Source organism: Psittacula echo, assembly GCF_963264785.1.
Source record: "Psittacula echo genome assembly, chromosome: 3".
NCBI classification, from domain to species: domain Eukaryota; kingdom Metazoa; phylum Chordata; class Aves; order Psittaciformes; family Psittacidae; genus Psittacula; species Psittacula echo.
The window spans coordinates 60,796,659-60,821,343 of record NC_137736.1 but is presented as its reverse complement, the minus strand read 5'-3'; the positions used below and the strand labels follow the sequence as shown (position 1 = coordinate 60,821,343).

Below are 24,685 nucleotides of genomic sequence, written 5' to 3'. Positions count from 1 at the left end.
GCAACCAACATTAAACACAGTTCCCAGCTGTCTAGTGAAGCAAAATGATCAGGTTGCACCACTGATTTGGGAAACCGTCATGAAGCAGAGAGTATCATTTATTTTACATCTCTGCCTGGAAAACGGATTCAAACCAAATGTCTCCAGTGTGTGTTAGACGTATATGGAATATGTCTCACATTAGTTACCACATTTTCAAGGACTGATTTAATCACTGTAATTTAATGCTGGGAATCTGGATTTGCTCAGCTATGCGAAATGCATTAGCAGCAACAGCAGTAAGAGCACATCCAATGCTGAAGGAATCAAACTGATCACACCATTGCAACACATCTTATTCTTTAACTCACATTTATTTATGGAAGAACATACACTGATGTCTGTACCCTGCCATTTCAAGCCCAAACTTCAATACTCTAGAGGGTGTAGATGAAGTGGGATGAGAAACGTAATGGGTACAATTCTCCAGTGCAGCCTTTTTTTAACAGCCACACATTCTTACTGCTCAGTTCATCTGCCTTGCTCCCACGAAACATGTTACTATCCATCTGGGAAACGGGGGGAGAAGTTACTTAACGAACAAATCCATTGCTAATAGCAGTGAATCTTGGTTCAGCCATCCTCGTAAGGATGCATGATTAGCCTATGTGATTCAGTTATCTATGTGTTCAGGCAAGCACCAAATTCTATTAGTTTGTCTTTCCATAACGTGATATATCTGTCATCTTCAAACTATATCCAAAAGGGAAAAAAATTACGACCATGCTTGAGAAATATCTGCTTACCCACAGTTGGTCATCATGTCCTGGAGGACTCTTCTTAATGAAAGCACCATAATAAGTTGCAATATTTCTATGATGAGAATATTTCTTTAGCATATTAATCTCCAGTTTGATTTCTTCTTCTTCATCCTTTGGGGGAAAAAAAATAAACCACAAAAAGCATGTTTAACACACCACATGCATTTTTATTTCTTCTTTTCTTTCACAAAAGCAGATTCTTTTAAAGTTCAATTTATACCAGCATCATGCTCAGCAGACATTCATCAAAATTCTGTTTACTGAGATGGTCTAAACCAGACCTTTACTTTCCCAAGTTTTTAATACTGAAAAAAAAGCAATGAAGGATGCACTGGACTTTATACAATAATGGAGCAAGACAGGATCTGTTTAAAACCCCTATGCTTGTAATACCTTAAACAAATATATAGCTAGCAGGCCAGAGAACTAGGAAAGTGGAAAAATCTGTGAATTTATGATAGATGAACATTATTTCCATCTTCCTAATTTTTTCCTCCTTGGATTTTTAAACTTGTAACCACTTCTATTTAAAAGCCAGAACAGTGGCTTAATGCAGCTGGACACCAAAGCATGCCCTCTTGAGTGGAGTCCCCCCACGGTGGGGACCGCAGGGTCCCCCCCTTGGTGCGAGCATGAGGTTGGCACAGGAAAGCAGAGGTGGAGATCAGGAATTCCCCTCCCTGCGTGGACAAGGCATTCGCCTTGTGCACAAGTTTCCACCTCCTCCATCTGCCTCCATGGAGGAAGAGCAAGTGCATCAGGAAGAGAGGGCCAGGAGCCAGGGCAGTAAACAGGATGCTGGGACACAAAGGCAGAGGAAGGATTTCCCTTGGCTCCCCCCACCTCAGAGAGGTGCCAAGCAGAGAGCAGCCCGGGTGAAAGGAGGTCACTCCTTCAAAGAGCTGAAATGGGCAACACTATGCAACCACTCCTTAAAAACACCCACAATCCAGTTTTGAAGTGACAGTAGGATGTGTTGCATGGAAGGATCCACACCTGCTTTGAGGTGATGTCTAAGCAGGCTGCCAGTGGATACCGAGTAAGATGACACCATTGTACCCCCAGCTCTCTTACCACACCTAGACAGTGGGAGCCTTCATCTAGCACCTCTTAAGGCAATGAATGAAAAGGCAGCTGGGTTTACCCCTTTAGGCACAATCTTTATTCGCTCCACAGTTTTCTAGCCTTGGATATCCAGGGTGAAAATGTCTACCTTAAGCTGATTCCAGGAAGAAACCGAAACCCCTGTTCCCTAGGGTGGCTGGTTGATGGAAAGGGTAGCATCAATATTTTGATTATCCTGTAATGTCAAAGCTGATTACATGAGAAAATTTTAAGCCTTAAACTTCCTTGCAATTTGTTACCATGCTAGCAATCAAATATCCTATTCATGACTTATGCAGATGTTAATACTAAGTACATGTTAACTATTTATACACACTAGTAGCCCTGGCTTTATCAGAAGAAAACATGCTATACTACAAAGCAAACAGTTATTTTACATACACTAACAGTGGGATGCAGTGCTTACTCGTAAATTATTATGAGAAAATTCCCAAAATGCACCAGGGATGAACTATTCTTAAATCTTCTCATGACGCATCTTTAAGTAAAATGCTGTGTATTTCTGGAACACTGAACAAAATAGTAAAATAATCTTGTAAATCAAAGTTCCCACTGAACAGCAGCCCTGGGAGAAAGTGTTATCAGAACAGCTTTTTGAGCCAAAAGCTAATTCAGTGCTTCCTCAGCTGCTTCTGGTGTCCTTGGCTTTGTGTGATTCTGTTATGTATTTAGACCATATGAATACATGCTTATGCTCAAAACTACCACACTGAACTTTGAATTTAGGCAAAAAAAAAACCCCAACAACTGTAAGGGGAGCTTTATTGAACTTACTGGTTTGGGACCTAATTGCTGATGGGTTAATATGCGTAACTGGATTAATCTGCTACTTTGTACTAAGATTTTCATATGAAAATGACTTCCTACCCTCAGCACACGAACACAATACAGTTTACAATACAATGGGCGGGATGTCCTAAAGGTTCTTCATGTTTACGTATTGTAACAGCAGCCAAAATGGCAATGCTTAGACAGGATCTATTTCTGAAAAATAAGATAATAAAACAAACACTCCCCCCAAAAAAACCAAACAACAACAAGAAAGGTGCACACAGACCCAGAAGACTGCAGGCAATTACTGCTCTTCCAGCTTCTCCTTGTGGCTGTGTCAAAGCACCTGCTCAGTGGCCTGCAGCAACCCCAAGCATCTCCCTTAACTAAGGCTAATCATGGTTCCAAACTTCTATTTCAGCTGTCATTGAGCATTTGTCCACAGCACAAACAGCGTTCCACCTATAGTTCAAGCCACTCCAAATTCCAGCCTACAAAAATAAATGGACTCAGTAATTCTTGCCAGGCCTTTGGAGGACACCGCTTACTTAGTGTGGATCGATATCTCCCTGGCACTGAGTTCTGAAGACTTTCTGGCGACAGGAACTATCATGAGGATTAATCAGCAAGGAGAAAGTCCGCAGTACCACTGGGGTACAACAATTGGTGCAAGATTAAAAAAAAAAAAAAAAAAAAAAAAGTGACCAGACCAAAATTGTTCTGTTACAGATTCAGGAACAGTTTTTTTTCAGGGTCCAACTGATTTCATCCTGATGTGGACATCTGAAAGACACCAAACAATGCACGCCCTACTGGCGTTTATTTCTCCCCCACTAACTACAAAAGGAGGATGAGGTCATTAGCCAAGATCCAGACACCAATCCTGCAGATGTCTCGCATCAGGGTGAGATGAATCCCACCCAAAAAATCTCACCGGATAAGACCATTTCCGCACAGGTCTCCTTATGGACATGTGCCGCACGGAGGACAGGCTGCAGCCTGTAGCAGGGATCCTACTGTGCAGGAGGGAGGTGTGTTGGTGGCCATCCCGGGATTTGGGCACGTGAGCCAGCCTCAGAGGCAGAAGGTTCCTCACCTCCTCCTGACAACACACGCCCTGCACCACCACTAACAGTCCCTCCTTTTGCAGAGGTGCCAGGATCAAAAAAAGAGAAAATTAAAACCGACTGAGGCGAGAGATTGTCATTCTCATGAAGTAATACAAAAGTACATCCTTTCTTCTTGGAGGAGAGAGGCAGCTGGTGAGCCCTTCCTAGTGATTTTATGCAGCTGGCATCAATTACCACTTTAAGCCATTATCTGTGGATACAAACTCCCATTGAAACCTTCTTTGTCTGGCCTGTGATGGGGCTGGTGTAAGTGTTTTATACTTATACATTCGCTGTCTGTTTGTGACAGCACGTCTGATTACCAGTAATTTCTGCAGTAAGCTATACTTTTGCAAGACTCACGTGGTTAAATCAAGCTTGAAGCGGCTTTCCTCTCCCATTCCGTGTGTTTCCCTTCAGAGATTAAATGGATTTGTCAGCATCTCTAGGGATTTCTAACCGCAAGGCTGTTTATCAAAACAACTTTGCCTGTAAGACTAAAAACTGCACACGACGCCCGCACAGAAACCAGCATCCGTACACAGAGATTGTTTCTAACCATTTGAATTAGCACATTAAAAATAAAACCAGGCATGGTACCTCTCAGCTTGCCACCTAGCGGTACCCCATCAGCTCGCTTATGGCTATAGCACAAAATCCCAACTCCTCTTGCTCTTCCATTCATCACTGCATGCTAAATAGCATGTCAGGCCGTTTTCTAAAGATAACCCCCCTGCAACATTTTTGCAAGAAAATCCTGCTTGCTTGTGCAAACTCTTAGAAGACAAGGGATTCAGAAGGACTTCAGCTGATGGTAGGGAGGAAGAAGAAGGGAACTATAGTTCCAAAAGTGCCAGAAGCAGGGAGGACACAACCAAAGGAAAAGAAAAATCACTTCATGCCTGCCCCATTTTAATATACTTCCCTAAATATCATTGTCTAGTGCCTCAGGAGACCAAGCAAAAGAGTCCTGACCTGCCCCAGCACTGCAACTGGTATGAGACCCCTACAAGAATCTGTCTCTCAGAAACACACCTGGGGAGTAAGAGGCAGAATAACACTGTTTCCCCAAGCTTTACAGCACAAGGAAATTATGTGAGGAGGTAAATTCAAAATAAACAAATAAATAAAAATAATCCCTCAAGGGATGCCACAGCTCAGGGAGGAGAAACTCAGAACCATTTCAGAAGCTTCTGTTTACCCTAGCACTATGATGATGATGGGAAACATGAATGAGAAAATACAACCAAGCAAGGATAAAGCAAGACAATGTTCCATGATGAAGGTAAGAGCAAGTTTACCTATCCCACCAGATGATTTCTATGCTGCCCTAAATCAGTTTGTATAAGCATAAAAATTGGTCCCTTCAGCAACTTTCCTTTTTGATTTAAGAAATGAAATGGTGACAAATCTCAGCTGTCCCTCCACAAACACATCCAGTCATTTTAAGCTACAACCAAGTGCTTTCAGAATTAACACCACTCCCCAACAGCAAAAAGCCAAACACACAGGCAAAGGGAGATAGGGAAAGGAAAGCCTCCAAGTCTTCTTTCCTTTGCTTCCCAAATTCTGCTCACAAAGTTCTGCCTGCAGAATACCCAGGGAGCTGCACTGCCTGGAGAACAGCAGCTGGCAATGCTCTGCATGGGGTCTCAGAGTAGGCTGAGCTGCTGAGGATCGCAAGCTCCAGTGATGGCTAATGGAATGCAGGAATCTAAATCATGGCAGAGTTGGAATCTATGTGGCGGGGCAGGCAACAGCCTCAGCCCAGTGCTGGGAAAGGAAGGGGACTACTAACTCACAGATACCCAGAGTGACGGCAATTAAGTATGCCTTCAGAGGCAGCAAAATGATGATGACTTGGCCCTTCTTTCACTGTCTTCCCCAGACATGCACGTTCAAGAAAAACAGGAGAAACCCACAAGAAATCCAGCTCATTTTCCTTTCCGCTCCCTCTCACTTTCAATTTCTGTTCTCCACCTACATTTAAAAAAAATAAAATGTCCTAAAAGGCACCAAACACAACCAAAAAATCTCCCCGGGTAAATCACGACACCAACATTTACAAACCACCACTCTGCTTGTGTGTCACATCCTCCCTTCTCCCCCATCCTGCAGCGCAGACCTGGCCGGCATCCATTCAGAGCAGAATATGTCTAGGCCAAGGAAAGTCTGAATAGTGCCTAACACAATAGGTGACCTTTTCTGGTGCTGGAATCCATAATATATACACTCGTTAATAAAGTTCTCACACACGAGGGAGATGTTTTGGCGAGAAGAGCTGGGGCAGTACTGCACACAGAACTGGGAGCTGTGGCGCTGCCTCCAAGCCGGGAAAGCGATTTCAGATCTGGGAGGAACCTACCCACATGAGCAATGAGACACTAAGCACCAGGCAAGTCCTTGCCAGTGACTGCCAAGGTAGGAAGCTGGTGTAAAGCAGAGCAGCTTGCAGAACAGAGAGCTCAGGGTGGAGAAATGCGATCCTCTCCAGCGCTACAGCGGATTGTTGGAATTGAGAATATGACATAAAATATTTCTCAAAAAATAATAGCAAACTTGGGCTTCATGGGAGGGAAAGAAACTGTTTAAAAGACTTTAATCAAGACGTGCAATAAACATTTAACAAGTCCATATACAGTCCCTCCTAAATCTTAACATACAAGGCCTCCAACTTTCTTATTACATCCTTTCTTCAGAGTCTTTTATGGAGCCTTTGAGCTCTGTTACTCTGAAGCTAAAGACCTCATGCAACTTTATTTCCCTTCTGTCTCTCCCCTCCATTACCTTGTCGCCACCAGCATTCACTTGCCCTGTCCACTTCACGTGCAAGGTCTCTCTTTCATGGACCCCTTACCTACAAGACCATTCCCACCCTGGCATCAGCATGTTCATTTCCCTGCACTGTCCGTCAAGCCCTTTCCAAACACGCACTTCTGAAGAAGGCTTCTGGATTGTTCTCCCTCAAGAAAATGCATCCATCATGCCACACACTCAGTGCCAATGAAGGAGCACTAAACACCCATCAAGCAGCAGCATGTGTGGTGAGCACTGCCTCACCATCACTGTGTGGGTGCCTCTCAGACTTTGTCCCTTGTCTACCTATGCAGAGGAAGCCCTTCATGGCCTTTACCATCTGCAAGCTTTCTGGAGCCCATTGCGTCACTACGAGCTGCCCAGCAGCCTCCAAGCCGCTTCCGCTGCCGGCACAAAGCCACGCTGCCAGAAGCAGCAGACTGGCAGCGCTGCACTGATTGCAGAACATGGCTGTGATGCTTTTTCAATAGTCACAAAAAAAACCTAGTTTCATGAGAACTGGCTGGCAGAACAGTGCTGTCCTTATGACCACGTTTGGTTACCTTCAGTGGCAAGATTTCATCAAGCAGGTTAGGAACACACTCCCCAACACACGCAAAGAACAGAGGCTGCTTTATTTCTCCCTGGCACAACACCCTCTCTACTACATGCTAAAGGCATCAACTGAAACAAGAGAGAAAACGAGCCAAATTGTTCGCAACAGTGCCATCTCTGAGACTGCAGCCATAAAGCAACAATCAAATTCAAGCAGACTAAAAAGCAAGACCAAAAAGCAAGAGGGATGGCTTAGCTCTTAAGCAGGGTCCCAGTGCTGCCTGAAGGAGCCTGTGTAGCACCATTGTGCAAGCACAGAAGATGGAATCACATGCAGGCAGGAAGAAGCAGAAAAACATGTGAAGACAATACTTCTCTGTTGTCTTCCCCCAAACCATCTCCTCTGCCAATCACTCCGACAACAGTATTTTCTTTCTAGCCTGACGTGCTCCTGGTGCCTTCGCTAGTCACTGAATGAGCTGCACTGAAGGCAGAGAGACTGCACTGCTGCTGACCTCTCCCAGTAAAACCCCAGGATGCCATGGGCTTTTCCTAAGACAACCAAGAGAGAAACCTGAGGGTAAATCCCTCCAACCATCTCCAAGGCTAGTCCCTTGATCCTGGTCATGATTACTTCGAAGAGGTTCCTGCTCAGACTGCATGTTTATCCCAGCTGTACAACTCAACTGTCCATCCTCATCAAGCCTAAATTACTTACAAGTTATGCAACAAGCTAGCCTTGTACTGACATCTTCAGAGTTCTCATAAAAGAGGAAAGGTTTAGTACCCTGCTACCATTATTATTCACACTAAAAATGCCTGTTGTTATACAATTCTACATCCAGTCTCAGGGCTTTTTTTTTTTGTGATTGGAACAATCCCTTGCTAGCAGATATGAAAAATAAGCCTGTGTGTGAACGAAAGAAATTAAAACAGTTTCCTTTATGGAAAGCTCCATGTTCAAACAAGAGGAGACGTAGATGCTGGAGAGAAAGCAGGCTCTAAGCACAAACGCAGCAAGTTGCACATCTTTTTTACTTCCAAACTCACTGCGCATTTGATGCCAAGGAAAACAGCTCCTCTGGGAGCAACAGAGCCAGGGGAGGTTTTTGCCCACTGCTTGGCCCCTGCTCTCCCGCAGCAGCATGAAGCTCCGCCATTCCCGCCTGGAGGGCAGATCTCAAAGGGATCCCTCCCTGCACATGTACTCCAGGCACTGCTGGGATGCAGTTTGCACCTGGGAGACAGAAAAGGCTCCCGAGTGCTGCAGGTTTGATGCAGCTGGAGAGATTCAACAAGAAACTACAGTTCTAGTTTGAAACTAAGCTTTGTCTTTGAGGAGGGTGAGGCAGAAAGCAAGCATCTGAGACAGGAGAGGAAAAGAGAAAACAAAAGGCTAGAATGACTAAAAGTGGATTTCCTATCTACCAAATGCCACACAAAAGCTACATTAGCAGAAATTTAAGCCAGGAAGGTAAAATACATTAAAAACCAGCAGTTCTGTCATAACATGAATGTTCTACTATGCACATCACTAAAACCTACGATCACACAAAAACGCTGATTCCCTTAGAGGACAGATTCAGTACATAGCCTCACACCCACAGCGACCAACAAGACTGTAAATGAAGAACCCCTCTTACACTTTGTGCATTGAATGAAACCCAAATGCTAAAAATCAAATAAAATACCCCAATACTTCACGATCAAAAATCCAAATGTTGTAACCACAAACACCCAAACAGGAACAGAACAAAGGAAAGGAAGGAAAGATAACCCCACTTTGGCATTTCCTCAGGGCTGTTTCATATAGGATCCTTTATTAAAAAGAGATGAGGCTGGAGAAGTAGCTGACAAAAGAAAATCAGAAGCTCCACCACATGCTGCCATTTCTTCACCTGACAGTGATGGAGAGCTTGGCACGTCTTCATTTGTAATATTATTTGGGCCAAAAGCAAACAAATAGATTTGTGAACCAGAGCAAGCAGACTGGCAGTGGTGCTCCAAAACTAATCATATATTAAAAATCAAATTTAAAAAAAAAAAAAAAAAAAAAAAAAAAAAAACTATGGGGGAACACAAATGAGCACCACCACAATTACCAGCACTCAGCAGCTGGCAGCCACAAAGCAAGTACCTCACACTTCCAGCAGACACAGGCCCACCAGCGACCTTCACCTTTCTATGGGAAAAGACCCATCTCAGGCCTGTTCCCTTATGGACATCTTTCACGGAATCACAGAATGGTTTGGGTTGGAAGGGACCTTAAAGCTCATCTGGTTCCAATCCCCTGCCATGAGCAGGAACACCTTCCATTAGACCAGGTTGCTCCAAGCCCCGTCCAACCTGGCCTTGAACACTGCCAGGGATGGGGCAGCCACAGCTTCTCTGGGCACCCTGTGCCAGGGCCTCAGAGTGCACAGTGAAGAATTTCTTCCTAATGTCTAATCTAAATCTCCCCTCTGTCAGTTTAAAGCCATTCCCCCTTGTCCTGTCACTACAAGCCCTTGTAAAAAGTCCCTCTCCAGATTTCTTATAGGCCCCTTTTAGGTACTGGAAGATTGTTACGAGGTCTCCCCAGAGCCTTCCCTTCTCCAGGCTGAACAATCCCAACTCTCTCAGTGAGACATGCTCCAGCCCTTTGTGAACATTTTGCCCGATGGAAATTGTGGGTGCCCAGGGCAGCTACTCTCCAGGCTTCAGCACTACCGACATGTGACTAAAATTAAGCAGAATGAATTCAGGCTTTGGGCACCGGGAACATCAACAGTTAAGGCCAGCAAACAGCCAGTGGAAGACTACAAGTTCTATTACCGACTTTGGCTTCTGAACCCAAATCAACTGGTAGGTGGAAGAACAACTTTGTAACACATTGCTAATCCCTCAGCTGTCCACATTCCCTAAATCTTCCAGGCTTTAATTAAGCAAACCCTCCTCATTAAAATGCTGCGAGTGCTGCAGTTTTTCCTTCCAAATATTTAAAACTCTGCCTGCAACACTAACAAAGCCCTGCATTTTGTCAGAAAATGAGTACCAAGAAAGCCCTGAAAACAAAATCACTGCGTTTTCTTTCGCAGCCCACTAATCCACTTCTATAAAGTGACATATTTCACACAGCCCATTACTAAGAAGAAACAGACTTAACTCTTTCTTTCTGAAGTGGTGTGCCTCTGTCTGAGGTACACCTGCCAGATGAAATGACATCTAACAAATAGCCATCACACCCCCAAACATCGAAAGTAATATGCTGGCTTATGAGCTAATACCCATGTTTAACACTTGTACATGCTGCCGATAACCTACGCTCTGTTTAACATCCACAAAAGGAAAACTTCAAATTTGGGGCTATGTTACAGCCTCCAAAAAACCTCCTTGTAAGCAAGGCCTAGTGTGAGATCATGATCTGACTTATTCAACACAAGGTTTCTTTTGTGCAGCAGCCAAAATATGTAAATTACCCAGGAATAAAAGGAATCGTCCGATCTGTACATGTGTCTTACAAACACGATTGAATGACACAGTGTGAGTGCACAAGTCCTCACAAGTTTTAATTTCAGGTAATCTTTGCCTAAAGGTTAAACACTTTAGCTTCTCTGGTCCAATATTAGTCATCACTCAACCTCTGTTGGTAATCTGCAACCTTCTCCCCTGCCTTATGCAGAGAAAGCACTGCAAATGCAAAACACTGGGCATGAACGGGGAGGACCCAAGAAGTTCAAAGGCCCGTTCCTCTCACCAGATGATGGGTGGAAGGGATTGCAAATAAAGCTGCAACACCAGCCCACTGTCATGTGTTTGAGAAGCAGGCTGAATGAATATATACTGTCTGCGCAGACTGTAGACGACTGGGGTGAGCAGAAGAGACCTGACCAACCCTCCAGGCTTGTCATAATCCGGTTTTAATTGTAAAAATACCCCCCAAAATACCTTCATTTTTCTTCACCGGCATCACATGCAAACACTGTCTCAAAAGCCAACAAGAGGAGGCTTGTTCCTTCTCCCTTTGCCACCATCTTCACTTTCTCCTCCTTCTCTCTCTGGTTTGGTGAGAACTGCTCCTCCCAGCAGCAGAGGAGAGGATTAACATGAGGTTGGTAGATGTGAGACCGTCAGCCCTACGCACATCCACTGACATACCCTGTCCAAGCCCTCCAACCACCTGCTTCTTCCTGGGGAGTAACAAGCTCCTTCTGCAAAGGGCAAACCCAGGCCCATGACTGATGCCAGATCAGACCCAGGCTCCTTCATGCTCTTCTGCAGCATTCCTGAAAGCTACAACCCAACAGGGGCTTTGGGGGTAAGTGCCACCAAGCTCAGCTACTCTGTGGGAATACACAGAAAAGAAATAACTAGAAATATATGGCCTGAAAGGAGCTTTGCTGGACCACAGACCTCTCTTAAACTTGCTTGTTCACATGAGTTCCACACTTGTAACTCTAAGGATTTTCAAAGCAGAAATGGAATACAGATACTGTATTTTATCTCTAAAATACACTTGCATTCAGAAATACAGCTCTTTTTTAAAAGGGAAATCCATTATGGAATGATTTACAACTGACTGACAAGATGATGATGATGACTCTGTAATTATCAGGTCCAATCACTCCAATTATAATTTACCAGCAGACACACAAACTATTTGATTCACAGCTAACATTTTCTTCAGCACACACTAGGTCTTTCTTAAAACAAGAGGGGAGACAGACAACCTCTATCAGTAACAGACAAACGCAGCTGCTGACGAGAGGAATTCAGGGATGTCTGCGAGGGGCAAATTCCCCTTTGTGTTTATGCCAAATCCTTCCGGAGGCCAGATGACAACCACGGCTGCAACTAAAAAAAGGTTTTTCCTTTGCGTTCAGACAGGAACAACTGTTACACAGGTACAAAGGTATGGCCACATCTGGGCACTCCTGATAAGCAAGTTCTTCATCAAATTGGTTGCTGAGATTTTGATTTTCTTAGGTAGATTAATGCTGACTTATGCACAGCATTTAAAATAGTCCTGCACTGCCAAAGCTTTATAAAGGCTGTGCACTTCAGTGTACAAGTAAGTGCCCTTGGCGTTACGCCACTATGTACAAAATCATTTTCATGCAGCTGCCAGCAGAAGGGAACTATATTCTTGGACCAGATGTTTTTGTTGTCGGTGCTGCCAAGCACGCCTGGAAACCTCACAGCTGAGCGGTGCTGAAGGAGTGAATTAACAATGAACAGAGCTACAAGATGCTCGTGTCCATCTATCAGACAGAGCGTCACGGTCCCCTCTCTCCATTCCTCCCCCTCTCCAAGCAAGGCAGCTGCTGATAGCCAGCTAATTATTTACCTGCCTGAGAAGAAAAGGCCTTCTGCCCCCATCAGGATAAAGAAAAGCAACAAATACTTACAGAAAAATATTACACCCCAGCTACATGTACCCTAGCTGGGCAGGTGACAAAGAGACCATGATTAACAGCCAAGAAAATAGGACTGGAAAAAATTTAAATGGTCCTAATAGTACAGTATGTGTTTGCTTTCACTGTTGGGCTGTGAACAGGCTTGCATTTATTAAACAGCATTTCACCTCAAAAATCACAGCATCATGGCATCTCACTCTCCAGTTTAAAAACAAACAGCTCAGATCCCAGCACAGGTCTCTCCCTCTTTGAACTGAAACCCTGAGAGCACTGGCAGGATTTTGGGGACGTAAGTCCAATTCCCAACCCCAACACCAGTTCCTGGTCAGTCTCAGCTGCTCTTTGTGCTGATGCCTCCATGCTGCAAAGCAGGGGCCCCAGCCAACCCCAACCTGACAGGCTTTGCCTTGCCTTCCCCAACTGCACCATGACCAGCAGAGGGGACCTAAGGGGCTACAAGGTAGAAATAATGAATCACAAAACCGTTTGGACTGGAAGGGACCTTAAAGATCACCTAGTTCCAATATCCCCACCATGGTAAGGGACACCTTCTGCTACACCAGGTTGCTCAAAGCCCTGTCCAACCTCCCCAGGGCCGCAAAGGGCAATGCCACTCCTTCAGGTTTGTGGTGAGGGGGTCACTTTTTGTTTATTCCACTCGCTGGGCACTGCATGTGTTCAAAGCGAAATGTGGCAGAAAGAGGACATGTATGTGTGTTGTGAGCTTTGTGGAACTGCTCTGGGGACTCTTTTCTCAGAAAGGCACAGCCTACTCCTGTACTGCAAGCCGCTGTTAAAAAGCAACACTCGGCAACTTGACTGTAAAATAAACACAGGCATAAAGTGTTCTACTGAAATCCTTCTATATGGGAATAATCTCATCTCCCTCACAACGAGCATCATTTTGGTTTCCCAGCCACCAGTTACCACCCCATCTCCTGTCCCAACATGGCCTCAGCCCACCTCAATACACCCACCAGCCAACATCTGCATGGGAGCTGTGTCCACCTTGAACACCCAAGAGCAGTGTCTTCAAGGATAAATTCTACAGTTATGTGTTTTAAAAAAGACCAGATGGCCTCTCTTGTCCAGACAAATAAATGGTTGCCTTCTCAGGGACTTTTCGCTTAAAACAAAAGTAATGCTATCACTACAGGGTCTCAGAGGAAGATGATTCATAAGCAGGAAAAGGCCTGTAATTCTGTGCTCGGGGTATTCACCCCAACAGATACTACAACTTTTTACTATGTTAGTCCCATAACATGCTGAAGTGACAGTCTGAAAAAAATCTTCTCTTAATCACACAGATTTGAAACTAAACAAAGAGCAATTAGCCCTGCCAAAGCACGGGGGCTGAAGGGAGGGGGAGGCATTTACATCTGAAGGAAGAAACCTGGATTGTTTGGAGAACTCCAAAATTCGGGGGATGCGGTTTAAGGATTTGCTTAGAGCAGAGCTGTGTGACAATGAAGCCAGGCACAAAGGGACAGGCTGCAGAAACCCTGCCAGCTACAGCTCCACCACCAAGGCAAGGACCCACTGGTTGGTTTGGAAACATCACCAAGCAGCATGGAAGCAGCAGAAATCCCACACACACAGCAAATCGGACCTCTCCAATAGCTGGAGAGAGGCAGCTAAGTGAAAGACCATGTGTTGCAGAGGTCAGCTTCTGCCAGACTACAGACAGCTGAACAAAGCCCATCACGGCTGGAGGCTCCTCTCCTGCGGTTTCCTGCAGCCTCACCCCTCCAACAAGCGCATGGAGAAATCCCAAAGCCCAGTCAAAAAGGAAAGCCTCAGAAATTGCTGGTTAAATTGGCTAAGCTTGTCTTTGCTGCTTTACTAACAAATGACGCTCCGCTAGGAAAAGCCTTTAGCTGCACTCTGGCTGGCATGAATTAAAAAGCGAGGGGCGGGGGATGCAGAATAGGAAAAAGAAGAACAGGGAGGCTATTACAAAGATAGCAAACAGAATAATTAAAAAAAAGGCAAGTTCTAAGGTTGTGGGAGCTTTTTCTTTCTTAGAAGTCACCCCAAAGCAGCTCCATCTGTAGTCTCTGAGCATCTGGGGGTTTCTGCCAAAGTGATCAGTAGCAAAGAGCTAGCATTTGTCTTTGAATCGCAGCCATTATGTACTCCAACGTTCCCACACCACGGAGGGAAACTGGAGGCGCTCACAATTCTCCCTGGGCTAACGCGGAGCCGCTGATTCAAAGTGCCAGGGATGACAGCAGTGCATGTGCACTGCTGCATATAAAGGCAAGGCACGGTGGAAGAAACGGACATTGCTGCTTTTCATGACCTATAAAACTTCTCCACTGAAAGTGGGCTTGGCTGAGGGCAGCTCTCCAACTCATTGGCAAACCTCTTCAAAGCAAGACATCCAGCTAATGTTGTCTTTCATACAATAGAGCCCTTATTCCCTCGCGCCTTTGGTACATGAGTAGACACTTTTCCCCAGGAGCCATAGTGTGCACAGCCATGCAACAGTTACAACCCAGTTTTGGCCTGCAAAGCAGGCACATGCTCATGCACACCAACAACTTCCATTTCCCACCTCTTCCCTTCAGAGAAGTGCTGAATTATCTGCTGCTAGTTGTCCACAAGCCCTTCTCGCCTCACACCTGGAGGCCCTCTTTTACCATTCCTCTTGTAAAGAGGTTTAAAAGAGAAGGCTAAAGAAGAAAAAAATAATGATGAAACAAGTTCTCTGAGTGGAAGATGCTGAAAAACGCTGAACACCAATAAGCTCCTACTATCTTAACTCAAAGGTCTCTGCTATGTTGCTGTGTATCAGGTTCCAGAACAATCTTCTGGCACTTGACATCATGTAAAAGGCAAGAAGGTTTCTCTCTTCGAAGCCCTCTAGTGATGGCCAAAGGTGTACCAGTCACACAAGTACTCACTTGGAGTGCAACCAGGAGATAAAATGTAGACAAACACTTGCATAAGAAATGACTGCTCAACAGCCACACCAGGTCAAGATGACCATGTCTCAAGGAGTACATAAAAGCTCACAGAGCCATGCTAAACAAGAGTGTTTGTGACCATTTATCCACACCCTAAGTAGCTATTTGTCCTCCAAAGGCTGATGAATATGGGTATTTTGTGAACAATAATGGATTAGACCCTAATCCAAAACCAGCATCAATCCATCATGATTCTTAATTAAGACCCATGGCAGGGGGTTGGAACTAGAAGATTTTAAGGCCCCTTCCAACCCAAACCATTCTATGAGTCTGTGTGGAAAACTCACAAGAATGTAGGCATGATACTAAACGTCTTTTTTTTTTCTTTTTTATTCCTATCCCAAACGATCCAACTTTTAATCTATATTGTGCCTCAGCAATAGATGTAATTTCTGCTCTTCACTGAATATACAGTTCCTGAATACTTGAGGTTCCACAACTATATTCATCCCATGCATTACTGAGCTGCAGAGACCAGTAGAAGAAACTTTACTTTTTTTTTACCTAAGAAAAATTCCTATTAACTGCCAGCCAGTCTACATCCCTCTCCAGATCCAGCACTGCGACAGGGATGCTACTGTGTCAGCAGGTCTTCTCTATGAAACTACAACACTCTGCCCAAACCCACTTGTTTGCATTCTTCAGCTCTGTCAACCAGCTGTATGAAATTCACCTATTACAGAACCAGCTATATATTTTTATATATCAAAGTGGCAAATCATTAGATGCCTCATATGCAACAACGTTACAATGAGCATTGTTTCCCACAATGAAGCCTGCTCTAACACCTGATTTATATTAGGAGCACTTTATTACCAAAGAAACTGCTGATTTAAATCATACCTATCTAGTATCTGGAGGAAGAAAGAGTGGTATCCAGTGAATTAGCAATGCTACCACACAAGCATACACAAGCAAGGGCAGGATGGGCTTTTTTTTCCAGATTTCACTTAAAGCAAACAGATGTCTTTCAGAGGTAGATCTACTCTGGCTACCTGGGTTAGCCCACTCAAAGCTTGTTTTCTTTTGCCATTCACAAACCAAAGCACTATTAAACTCATAATTAACACGCTTCTTTGCCTGCAAATACAGGGCAAGGTCCAAAAAGTGGTTCACCTAAGCCAGTCTCCCATGGGTCACCAGATCAGGCTTCCTCAGCACAGGTTTTTTGTATACACCACTGGAACGGAGCTTGCCACCCAGCAATTCTTTGTTCTGACATTATCCTGAAGACTGGAATTCAGAATCACAACAAATGTTATGGAAATGGTCCAAAGCAGAAAGTGAAGTATTCTGAGGCAAGCAAGTGGACTAAAAATAGTCTGTTGCGCAGTGGAAAGAACCAGAGGGTGGGGGAATCCCTGTAGAAGACCTTTACACTCCATCCTTTTATTCCTAAATCTGCAGGTGTGGAGCACTACAAACACTCCCTCAGCGGCCAGGCTGTCAGAAATGCATCACAGCTGGCTTCCCTCTCAGATTCACACTGCAAAGAGATGGCTATGGGGGCTAGTGTTCCCCAGGCAGCCTCACAGCTGTAACCCTAAGGAGATGCTCACACTGCTGTGAGCCAGCTCCCAGCCGCTGCCTCTCCCGCTCCTTGCCCTGCCTGGCCCCTCTTGCCAACCCCCCGGCTAGCTTTTACTGAGGTGAAAACAACAGAAATCTAATCTGTAATAATATATATATTTATAGATATATTAATAAAAGTGTGCATATACATACACTATATATATAAGTAAATATATACACATACACACTTTATTGCCAGTGGATCTCTCTGAGAGATAGAAGCAGATAGATGGTGGTCCTAGGGAAGCTGGGAAAGGGGAGGAAGAGAGGCAGGGTTGCCCCTGAAGTAGCAGCCAGACATCAGATTGGCTTTGTTGTATTGCAAAATCACATCTTGAAGAAGTAAGTAGAAAATGGGGAAAACCCATAGACACCTATGAAGCACTGCTATCACAACAGGATGCTGTCTGAACATTTACAAATAGAAAATGCAACTGATTCTCCTTTCTTTCCTGCCAGTGGAAGAAATCCTGTCCTTAATTTACATGGGTGTTTGTTTGTTTACATTTGTAAGCATGGGAAAGAGAATGAGTTTGCATTTTCAAGCTGGTCTATCCATTTTTACAAGAACAGTGCAAACTCTAACGATTTGTGTTGCAAACGAAGACAAGGTTAAGTATATTTCCCCAAACTCTTTTAATGAGAATTGAGGAGCAGCAGCAATTCTGAAATAGGAACCAACACCACCCTCAGGGCCTCAAATTTGAGTGGAGACTTTGTCTGATGATGCAGCCCCCTCTGATCTATAAATCAGTGCACCTCTATCATTTTGTAATTGACTCAAGGCTTTACATTTAAACAAGTTGTGGTGAAGGGATACAGTGAGAGAAGCAAATAAAAATTCAGAGTGAAAAACTAACTCATTTATAAATAATGGGTTTGCCTTAGAGGCTCAAGGAGAGGAAACACGAATAAATGCTACAGAAAAGGCTGCTGAGGTAAAATATGCAAGAGACAAATAAAACCCTCCCTAATGGTGCTGCCTTTGCATCAGTATTTCCACAGCAGTGACTCATGGCTGCCTAGCCACCCGCAGCCCTGGCTGGGAGGCCAGGTTAGTGCTGGGGGGAGCCCAGCAGCCGGCCATGGGGATGCAGCATCTCCCTGCTGCTTCTGGTCTCTTTACTCAGTTACGTTTCCATTTGGTAGAATATTCCACATTAATAACATGGTTTTCAGGAATTACAGACACTCTCCTCTCTTGATCTTGGATACAGAACCAAGGTGTTTCGCCAGGCCAGTAACAGTTATCCGAAGGTCTGTGGGCTGCTGCTAGGATTTCCACTTAGTTCTTACCAGCTCTAGAATGAAACACTAACGTTCAGTTCAGTTCATGAAGGAGGAGCTACACTGGAAAATATCCTTGCCCTAGTGAAACACTGCAGAAACACCTCATACACCAACTGACATGCAAAAACACCTGGAAGTTCATTTCTGAAACAGACTCCTCTACTAAACAGAGAGGGATACTTGTAAATACCCCCACGCTGCAGATGTAGGTGCAAAAGAGAGCAGGCTGTTGAACTCTCATCACGTCTTTTGCACCAGTGATGTGCTGGGTAAAGAAAGTACTGTTTTTACCAGGTGGATGTGAGGCAAAACACACCACCAATGTGCTTGCTCTCCACGCAGGAACAGTAGCTGCTTCAGCTGCTAAACTCACTCACTTCTCACAGGCACACCTTCCAGATCGAAATGCTTGAGAAATAAAAGCCTGACACAAAAAAAGTCAGCAGAGAATCATCAGAACAAAAAGATGCCTGCTTGGCTAGACTCCCATTGGTCTAATCATGTTTGAAGCAGGTCTTACTAAGAAGAGACAGCAAGGACAGGAGAGCAAAACTAAAACTCGTGCTTTTTATGAAGCACAAATCTTTGCAATTTAATAACAACATCTTTGCACTTTTATTTATCAGTAGAAAATGTTCTCTGCCAGAGGGGTTACACAAAGCAGAGTCAGTGGCTTTAATCTCTTTTGGATTAAACCCACCTAGAGGAATGTTCACAGGCCCCTTGTCAGAAAGACTTGCAATGCTTCTAGGGTCAGGAGAAAACCAGCATCTTCTGCATTGATCAACTGAACTGCTGTGCACAGCATCTTCAACGCTCTTTTAACACTTGGCTCAGCTGTGTGCTTCCCATTGCATATTCAAGAGATAGGGCACAGGGGGAGAAGAACACTTTCCTGTTAGGCACAAGGGGAGCGTTTATCACGGTTACAAGTCAGCTTAGAGTACAACGAATTCCCAGGTCCTTCAGCATTAGCACTTGCTGCCTTTATCTCTAGATTTAGGAGCTGCGCTTTAAGACTGAACTGCAGCCAACTCCCTACATAATCACTCAAACTGCATCTTGCAAAAGGAGCACTGTCAAGAGACTTAGACCAAACATTTTTTTGTCTCATTAAATGCTGGAGAGTAACACTGCTATTTTATATTTCTATCTACATATACACATGTTAAGAAAGAGAAAGGGACAGAGCTCACACAGGATAATCTCAACTATACAGTACAATTCGTGGGCTGGTAAGCTAAAGAAAGAACCAAAGGGAGACTTTAAGATGCTCAGAAGGAGTTTGCATGTGCTGTCCTGCACACATTCCTAGCGCTGCATCACTCACTTGAAAGTCAAGCATCAGAACTTCTTCTTTAAATAAAAAAAACCCCCAAACATCTACTTCCCCCTCCTGATTTACTGCAGAACAGTGGCCAGCTGACTGATAATGGACAGTGGCTAAGGTTTGCCTACCATTCCCAAAGCAGAGGCTATAAATTTCAGCCTCTCCCTTCTCCACACAGCCTGCCGGCTTTCACATACATTGTTGGGACTTTGGAATTTCTCCTCCCCTCCTCATTAAACTTGGCTGAAGCTGGCCAGCAGATCCAAAAGATATTTGGTGGAAAAGAAGGCAGGACACACACACACACACTATTGCCAAGAAGCCTCATTTCCTTAGGAAGTCAAGATAAAAATGTGGAATGTCGCAGCAAAAACAGGAGGAGCCCACAGGCAGGTGCAGTTTATGAAACTACAGTTAAACACAGTCAAGAAAGATTATATATCAAGCAGATATATCCCCTTTAACATAAACAGAAAACCAATTCTCCTGTCTTTGATCTTAATGCCCAAGCCACATTTTAAAGTGCACTTCTGCAAGACAGCAGTTCATGCTGGGCCAGGGATCTCTTGCTTGCCTATTCACAGGCAGAAGGAATACACCACAGATACAAGTTCAGCCTAGATACTCGCTAAAATCAAAGCACAATGCTCTGTCACAATCCTCATTGGTTTTACTCTACCCAAACTGGCAAGAGCACACATGCTCTAGCGCCGTATTGACAGGGTTGCCTTGTTTTCCTTGAGTAGACAATATGTCTGATTCACCAGGGGTAAATTAAGCTGTGCTGCGTGTCTGACAGAAATGATACAAAACGCAGCCCTGTACTTCTTGCTATTATCTGCACACAAAACATTTCTGTTTCCCATCAGAACTGGAATCTCCTCAGACAGCTCAAACAAACAGAGCTCAGTGGTCGGGAAGGCAGCAGCAAATTGTCTGTGTTGAGGCCACCTGCATGAACGCTCCCCTCGGCTCAGAAGATATGCTCCATCACTAGAACTTGCGCAGGCTACTATTGCTCAAATTCATGTCAGTGCAGGCATGACCTGTAGATTAAATATCACTATTGTGAAAGCATCCTCACACTACCACACTGAGCCTTCACCACTGCCAGTATTAGGGTCCAGAATTCCCTAACAAAGACATATGCTGGCAGTCATTCATATACATATGAAATCACATTGTCATTAGTGACTTCCTTGTCAATGCTCACAGCAGCTTTCCAGATGACTGCAGGTACTAAGCTTACGACTAAAGGAAAACAGGCACAGGATTACAGTTAAATCTGTGAATATTGCCCACTTGGACTGATAAACAGTGCCCAAAAACTGGAATTCAAGCACTTGTCCTACTCATTATAAGGACAGTAACAGACGTCAGTAGCTCACCTAGATGACTTATCCTTTCCTTTGAGTGTGTCAATGCAGTTGCACCATCAGACTAAAGGAAAGAAGTTTTTACAGAAAAAGTCCAGACTTGTCCAAAGAGATCAAGGCTTGCAGAGAAATCTTCTTAATACACAATCCTGCCCTCTCACTAATGGAAGTCAGCTGTAGCCTACACAGCCTTCTAGTTTCCATTATGCTCCAGTACTAAACATGCGCTCTCACAAAGCGATGAGCGGTAACAGATTCCAGCACCAGAGCTGAGCAGTATAACCTGAGCATCACCTGTTGCGCTACAGCATTGTTAACTGGTTCTCTGACAGCCAGGTAGGCAAAATTTTAAAGCTGTCTCCCTAAAACAAGGAGATACTTCTACACTCCCAACTACAGCAAAGTTCCCTTTATGTGGCCATAAATTCAGTTTGAGTAATCTAAACTACATTATAACTTGCAGAGCATTGGCAAAGCATTTTTTCTGCTAGACAGGACAAAAAACCTTGCACGTCAGACCTGGCATAAGCACACAGATGAGGAGAAGGCAACACAGCTTTCCTTGCACTTTCCTAACACAATGATCCATGATCAACCTTGAGTATGAAGCCACCTCCTGGCCTCAGCTAAAAAGCCGTGCAACAGGAGTACTACTAAAAGAGCACCATGAAGCTGTCACAGTCAAAGCTCTTCTGCTGTTGACAGGTAATAGACGCCGGTGTGGTAGCAATGGTGCACTCAAGGATCTTAAAGGCAAAAGGAAAACATCTGTTTCTTCCAGCCTTGAAACAGTCAGGTTCCAAAACAGGCATGTTAAAATATATACAGCAGTATACCTGCAAGGACAACTGACAACAGACAGTGCATGCAATGCAGTCAGTCTTCCACTCAGGTGAAAAACTTGCACTGAGAAGAAACTGTATGCTGAAAAAAGCAAATATAGAAAAAAGCATATATTTTTCTTTCCCCATTACCAACTTTTCCCACCAACCACAGTATCAGTGTAAAGTTGCTCTTCACTGGGACTCAGTAATGCAGACCCTTGGTGCTCAGCACCAGCTCTCTCCAGTCAATCCGCGTTGTGTATCATTTCCCAAGCTGCTGTGCTTGGTAATAGCCACAGCATTCTGCCCTGACTCAAACTGCATGTGGAGCTCTCTCTTCAGTCTCCCTCTTGCAGCTGCATCAAACCTGACATCCTCCCCTTCCCAAATAAGCTCTTCCACAGATAGTCTTGCTAACCACCCCAGGACTCAGACAAAGAGAGTGGAAGGCTACCCTTTACCCAAACTGATGCTAGCACTGCTCCAGGAAAGGTGACTGGATCACACCCAAAAACTGCAGAACTGACTCAAGCTGGGTGTTAGATGTATTTTGCCTTGCTGTGAAATAAAGTATGACTGTAAGGACAAAAAGCTCCCCAGAGTTAAATGTCACGCTGCTCTGTCAGGACTACGAGCAGGAAGGCTAAGCACTGACCTGCCACCCAAGGTCATGGACGTTGCGACGTGTCTGATGCCATGAGCCCCCCCACACACCATGCAGAGCCCTCACCATGAAGATGGACTGGACCGTTCTGCCCAACCCAGGCAGTGTGGACCTCTTGTCTGCAGGAGAGCCTGGTTCCACAAGGACATCAGCCAGCACCACAGGGCTGAGCTTCTCGCCATCAGGGTCATGATAAAGCATGGGAAGAACTGTGCCAAGTTCCTGGGCAAGGGCATGCAGCAGAAGTAGTTGTGGGAGCTCAAATTAAGGAGGGAAACAGTCAATTATACAAATGCTCTGTAGCTCAAAAAAGGCTGCCCTGCTGACTGCTAGACTATTGTAGCTCTTTTTGACCTCTCAAACCAGATGCTACAGCTTAAGGGACCACTCTGCTCAGCTCTGTTTTCCTCTGAACTGCAATAGAAAGTTCCCAGAAGACTTCTTTTTTGACCTAATCCCTGGAAGAGATCAGAGGTTCACCAGCTTCAGGAGGGACTGGACAGCAGGGCTGTCCTCGTTGTAAATACCTTTCCTATTTATTCCCTTTCCACAGAACGATCCTTTGTTTTGCCAGGTAACTGTTTAACCAAAGACTATAAAATCTGGTACAGACAAGTAGCAAGCAAACTCACATTGGAGGGACAAGCAAGCAGGGTGCCAGTACTCCCCATAGGAACAATCTAGATTTTTAGTACCATGATCCATTCTCCCCAGTTCATATCAAGAGGAAAGGATACGGCAAGGGCTTTTGGTAATTCTACTAGCTCCAGGTTTGCTTTGGCTAACTTGGCAGTAAACACAGGCATGGACTGCTGTATAAGAACTTTATCAGGCAGCTGCACTAAGCCAGGTAAGGCAGTACATTCATGTCTCCACAGTAAAAGGCCAGCCCATATTCAGTTTCTCTGGACTGGCTTAACCTAGTTGTGTTACATAGTGCTGTGAGGATCTGCATTTCCCAGTCTTTTCACATGAAGCATCAACTTCTTAATGTTTTCATTAAGATCAAAATCCACAGACTGTCTCCAGGTTCTCATGGTAAATAAAAATAAATATAAATAAATGTTATTGTAAACTTTTGGTGGTTATCATTTTTGTTTTCCCCTCATTTTGTCTGCCAGCATGTGTGGGAACACACACATTTTTATTTATCTGCAGTCCTTCTGCAGATTGGTATTGGATGTGTTACAGACTATGGATAGATCATCCACATGATCGCAGTTTATAACACCACGTAGGCCGTAAGATACAGACTCATAAGAATGAAAGTGACTTGCCTACTGCAACAGAAAAAAAAGCAGTCAGCAGAGTTGGGAAGACAGCAATGAATAATTTGGGTAACCTTTCCTGTCTAGGTATGGGAGATGTGCCATGTTTCTCTGGAGGCCTGGAGGTTTTGGTTTGGGGTTGTTAATTTTTGTGCAGAGCACGTACAGAAAGGGCAAGACAGGCAAGAACTAAAAGCTTGTCTGTCTTTCATAAATCAGCAGGATACAGTATCCAGTTGTTTACTTAGCATAATTTTACACAGACTAGACTGGACAAGTCATGAAACACTGGGCACAAGAGCTGAGAAATGCTGCTATTAAAAAAGGCATGCGGAAAACTTTCCCAAGGGATGCCAAGTGTGTGTGTGGGAAGAAGCAGCAGCGGCAGGGGTTATAACAAATAGAAAAGAAGCGATTGTGTTTTTCCCCCAAAATCAGTTACTAAACCTTTGAAAGAAAAAAAAGCATCGCTGGAAGGGAAACACAGGAGTGACACTGGAAACCAACTGTGCACCTGCACAGAAAGCCTCCAAAACAGCTAAGCAGGATCGAGCCGCCTGTTTAGGGTGTAACGCAAGTTAACAGCTTAGATGCAGGCAGATTTGCCAAGTAAGCTTTGCTAAGGTTTCAGATGTTATTTATTTCACAAGAAAATGGATTCTTCTAACTAAACAGTGACTGCCAAATCTTGCAGTGTACTTGTGTTCCATCTGATAACATCGGTCACGGCTCAGCTGGTGTGCTACAGGGCTGCACATCAGTACACAGCAAGGAGCTCACAGGCAAGTGAGTGGAAGGGGTCAACACGGACTGAACACCGCCTTCTCCAAAACAATGCCC

The 24,685-nt window shown here is 44.4% G+C and overlaps 1 protein-coding gene across 22 annotated transcripts in view; it reads right to left on the bottom strand.

Moving 5' to 3' along the window:
• MAP4K4 (mitogen-activated protein kinase kinase kinase kinase 4) overlaps window positions 1-24,685 on the bottom strand; it is a gene marked incomplete at its 3' end in the record, with an annotated part of 163,957 nt that overhangs the window by 60,734 nt on the left and 78,538 nt on the right. For all 22 annotated transcript variants that reach the window (XM_080614249.1, XM_080614267.1, XM_080614260.1 and 19 more), the window contains exon 4: window positions 786-911. In XM_080614249.1, coding sequence (XP_080470375.1) covers window positions 786-911 — 126 coding nt within the window. The remainder of the gene's footprint in view (window positions 1-785; window positions 912-24,685) is intronic.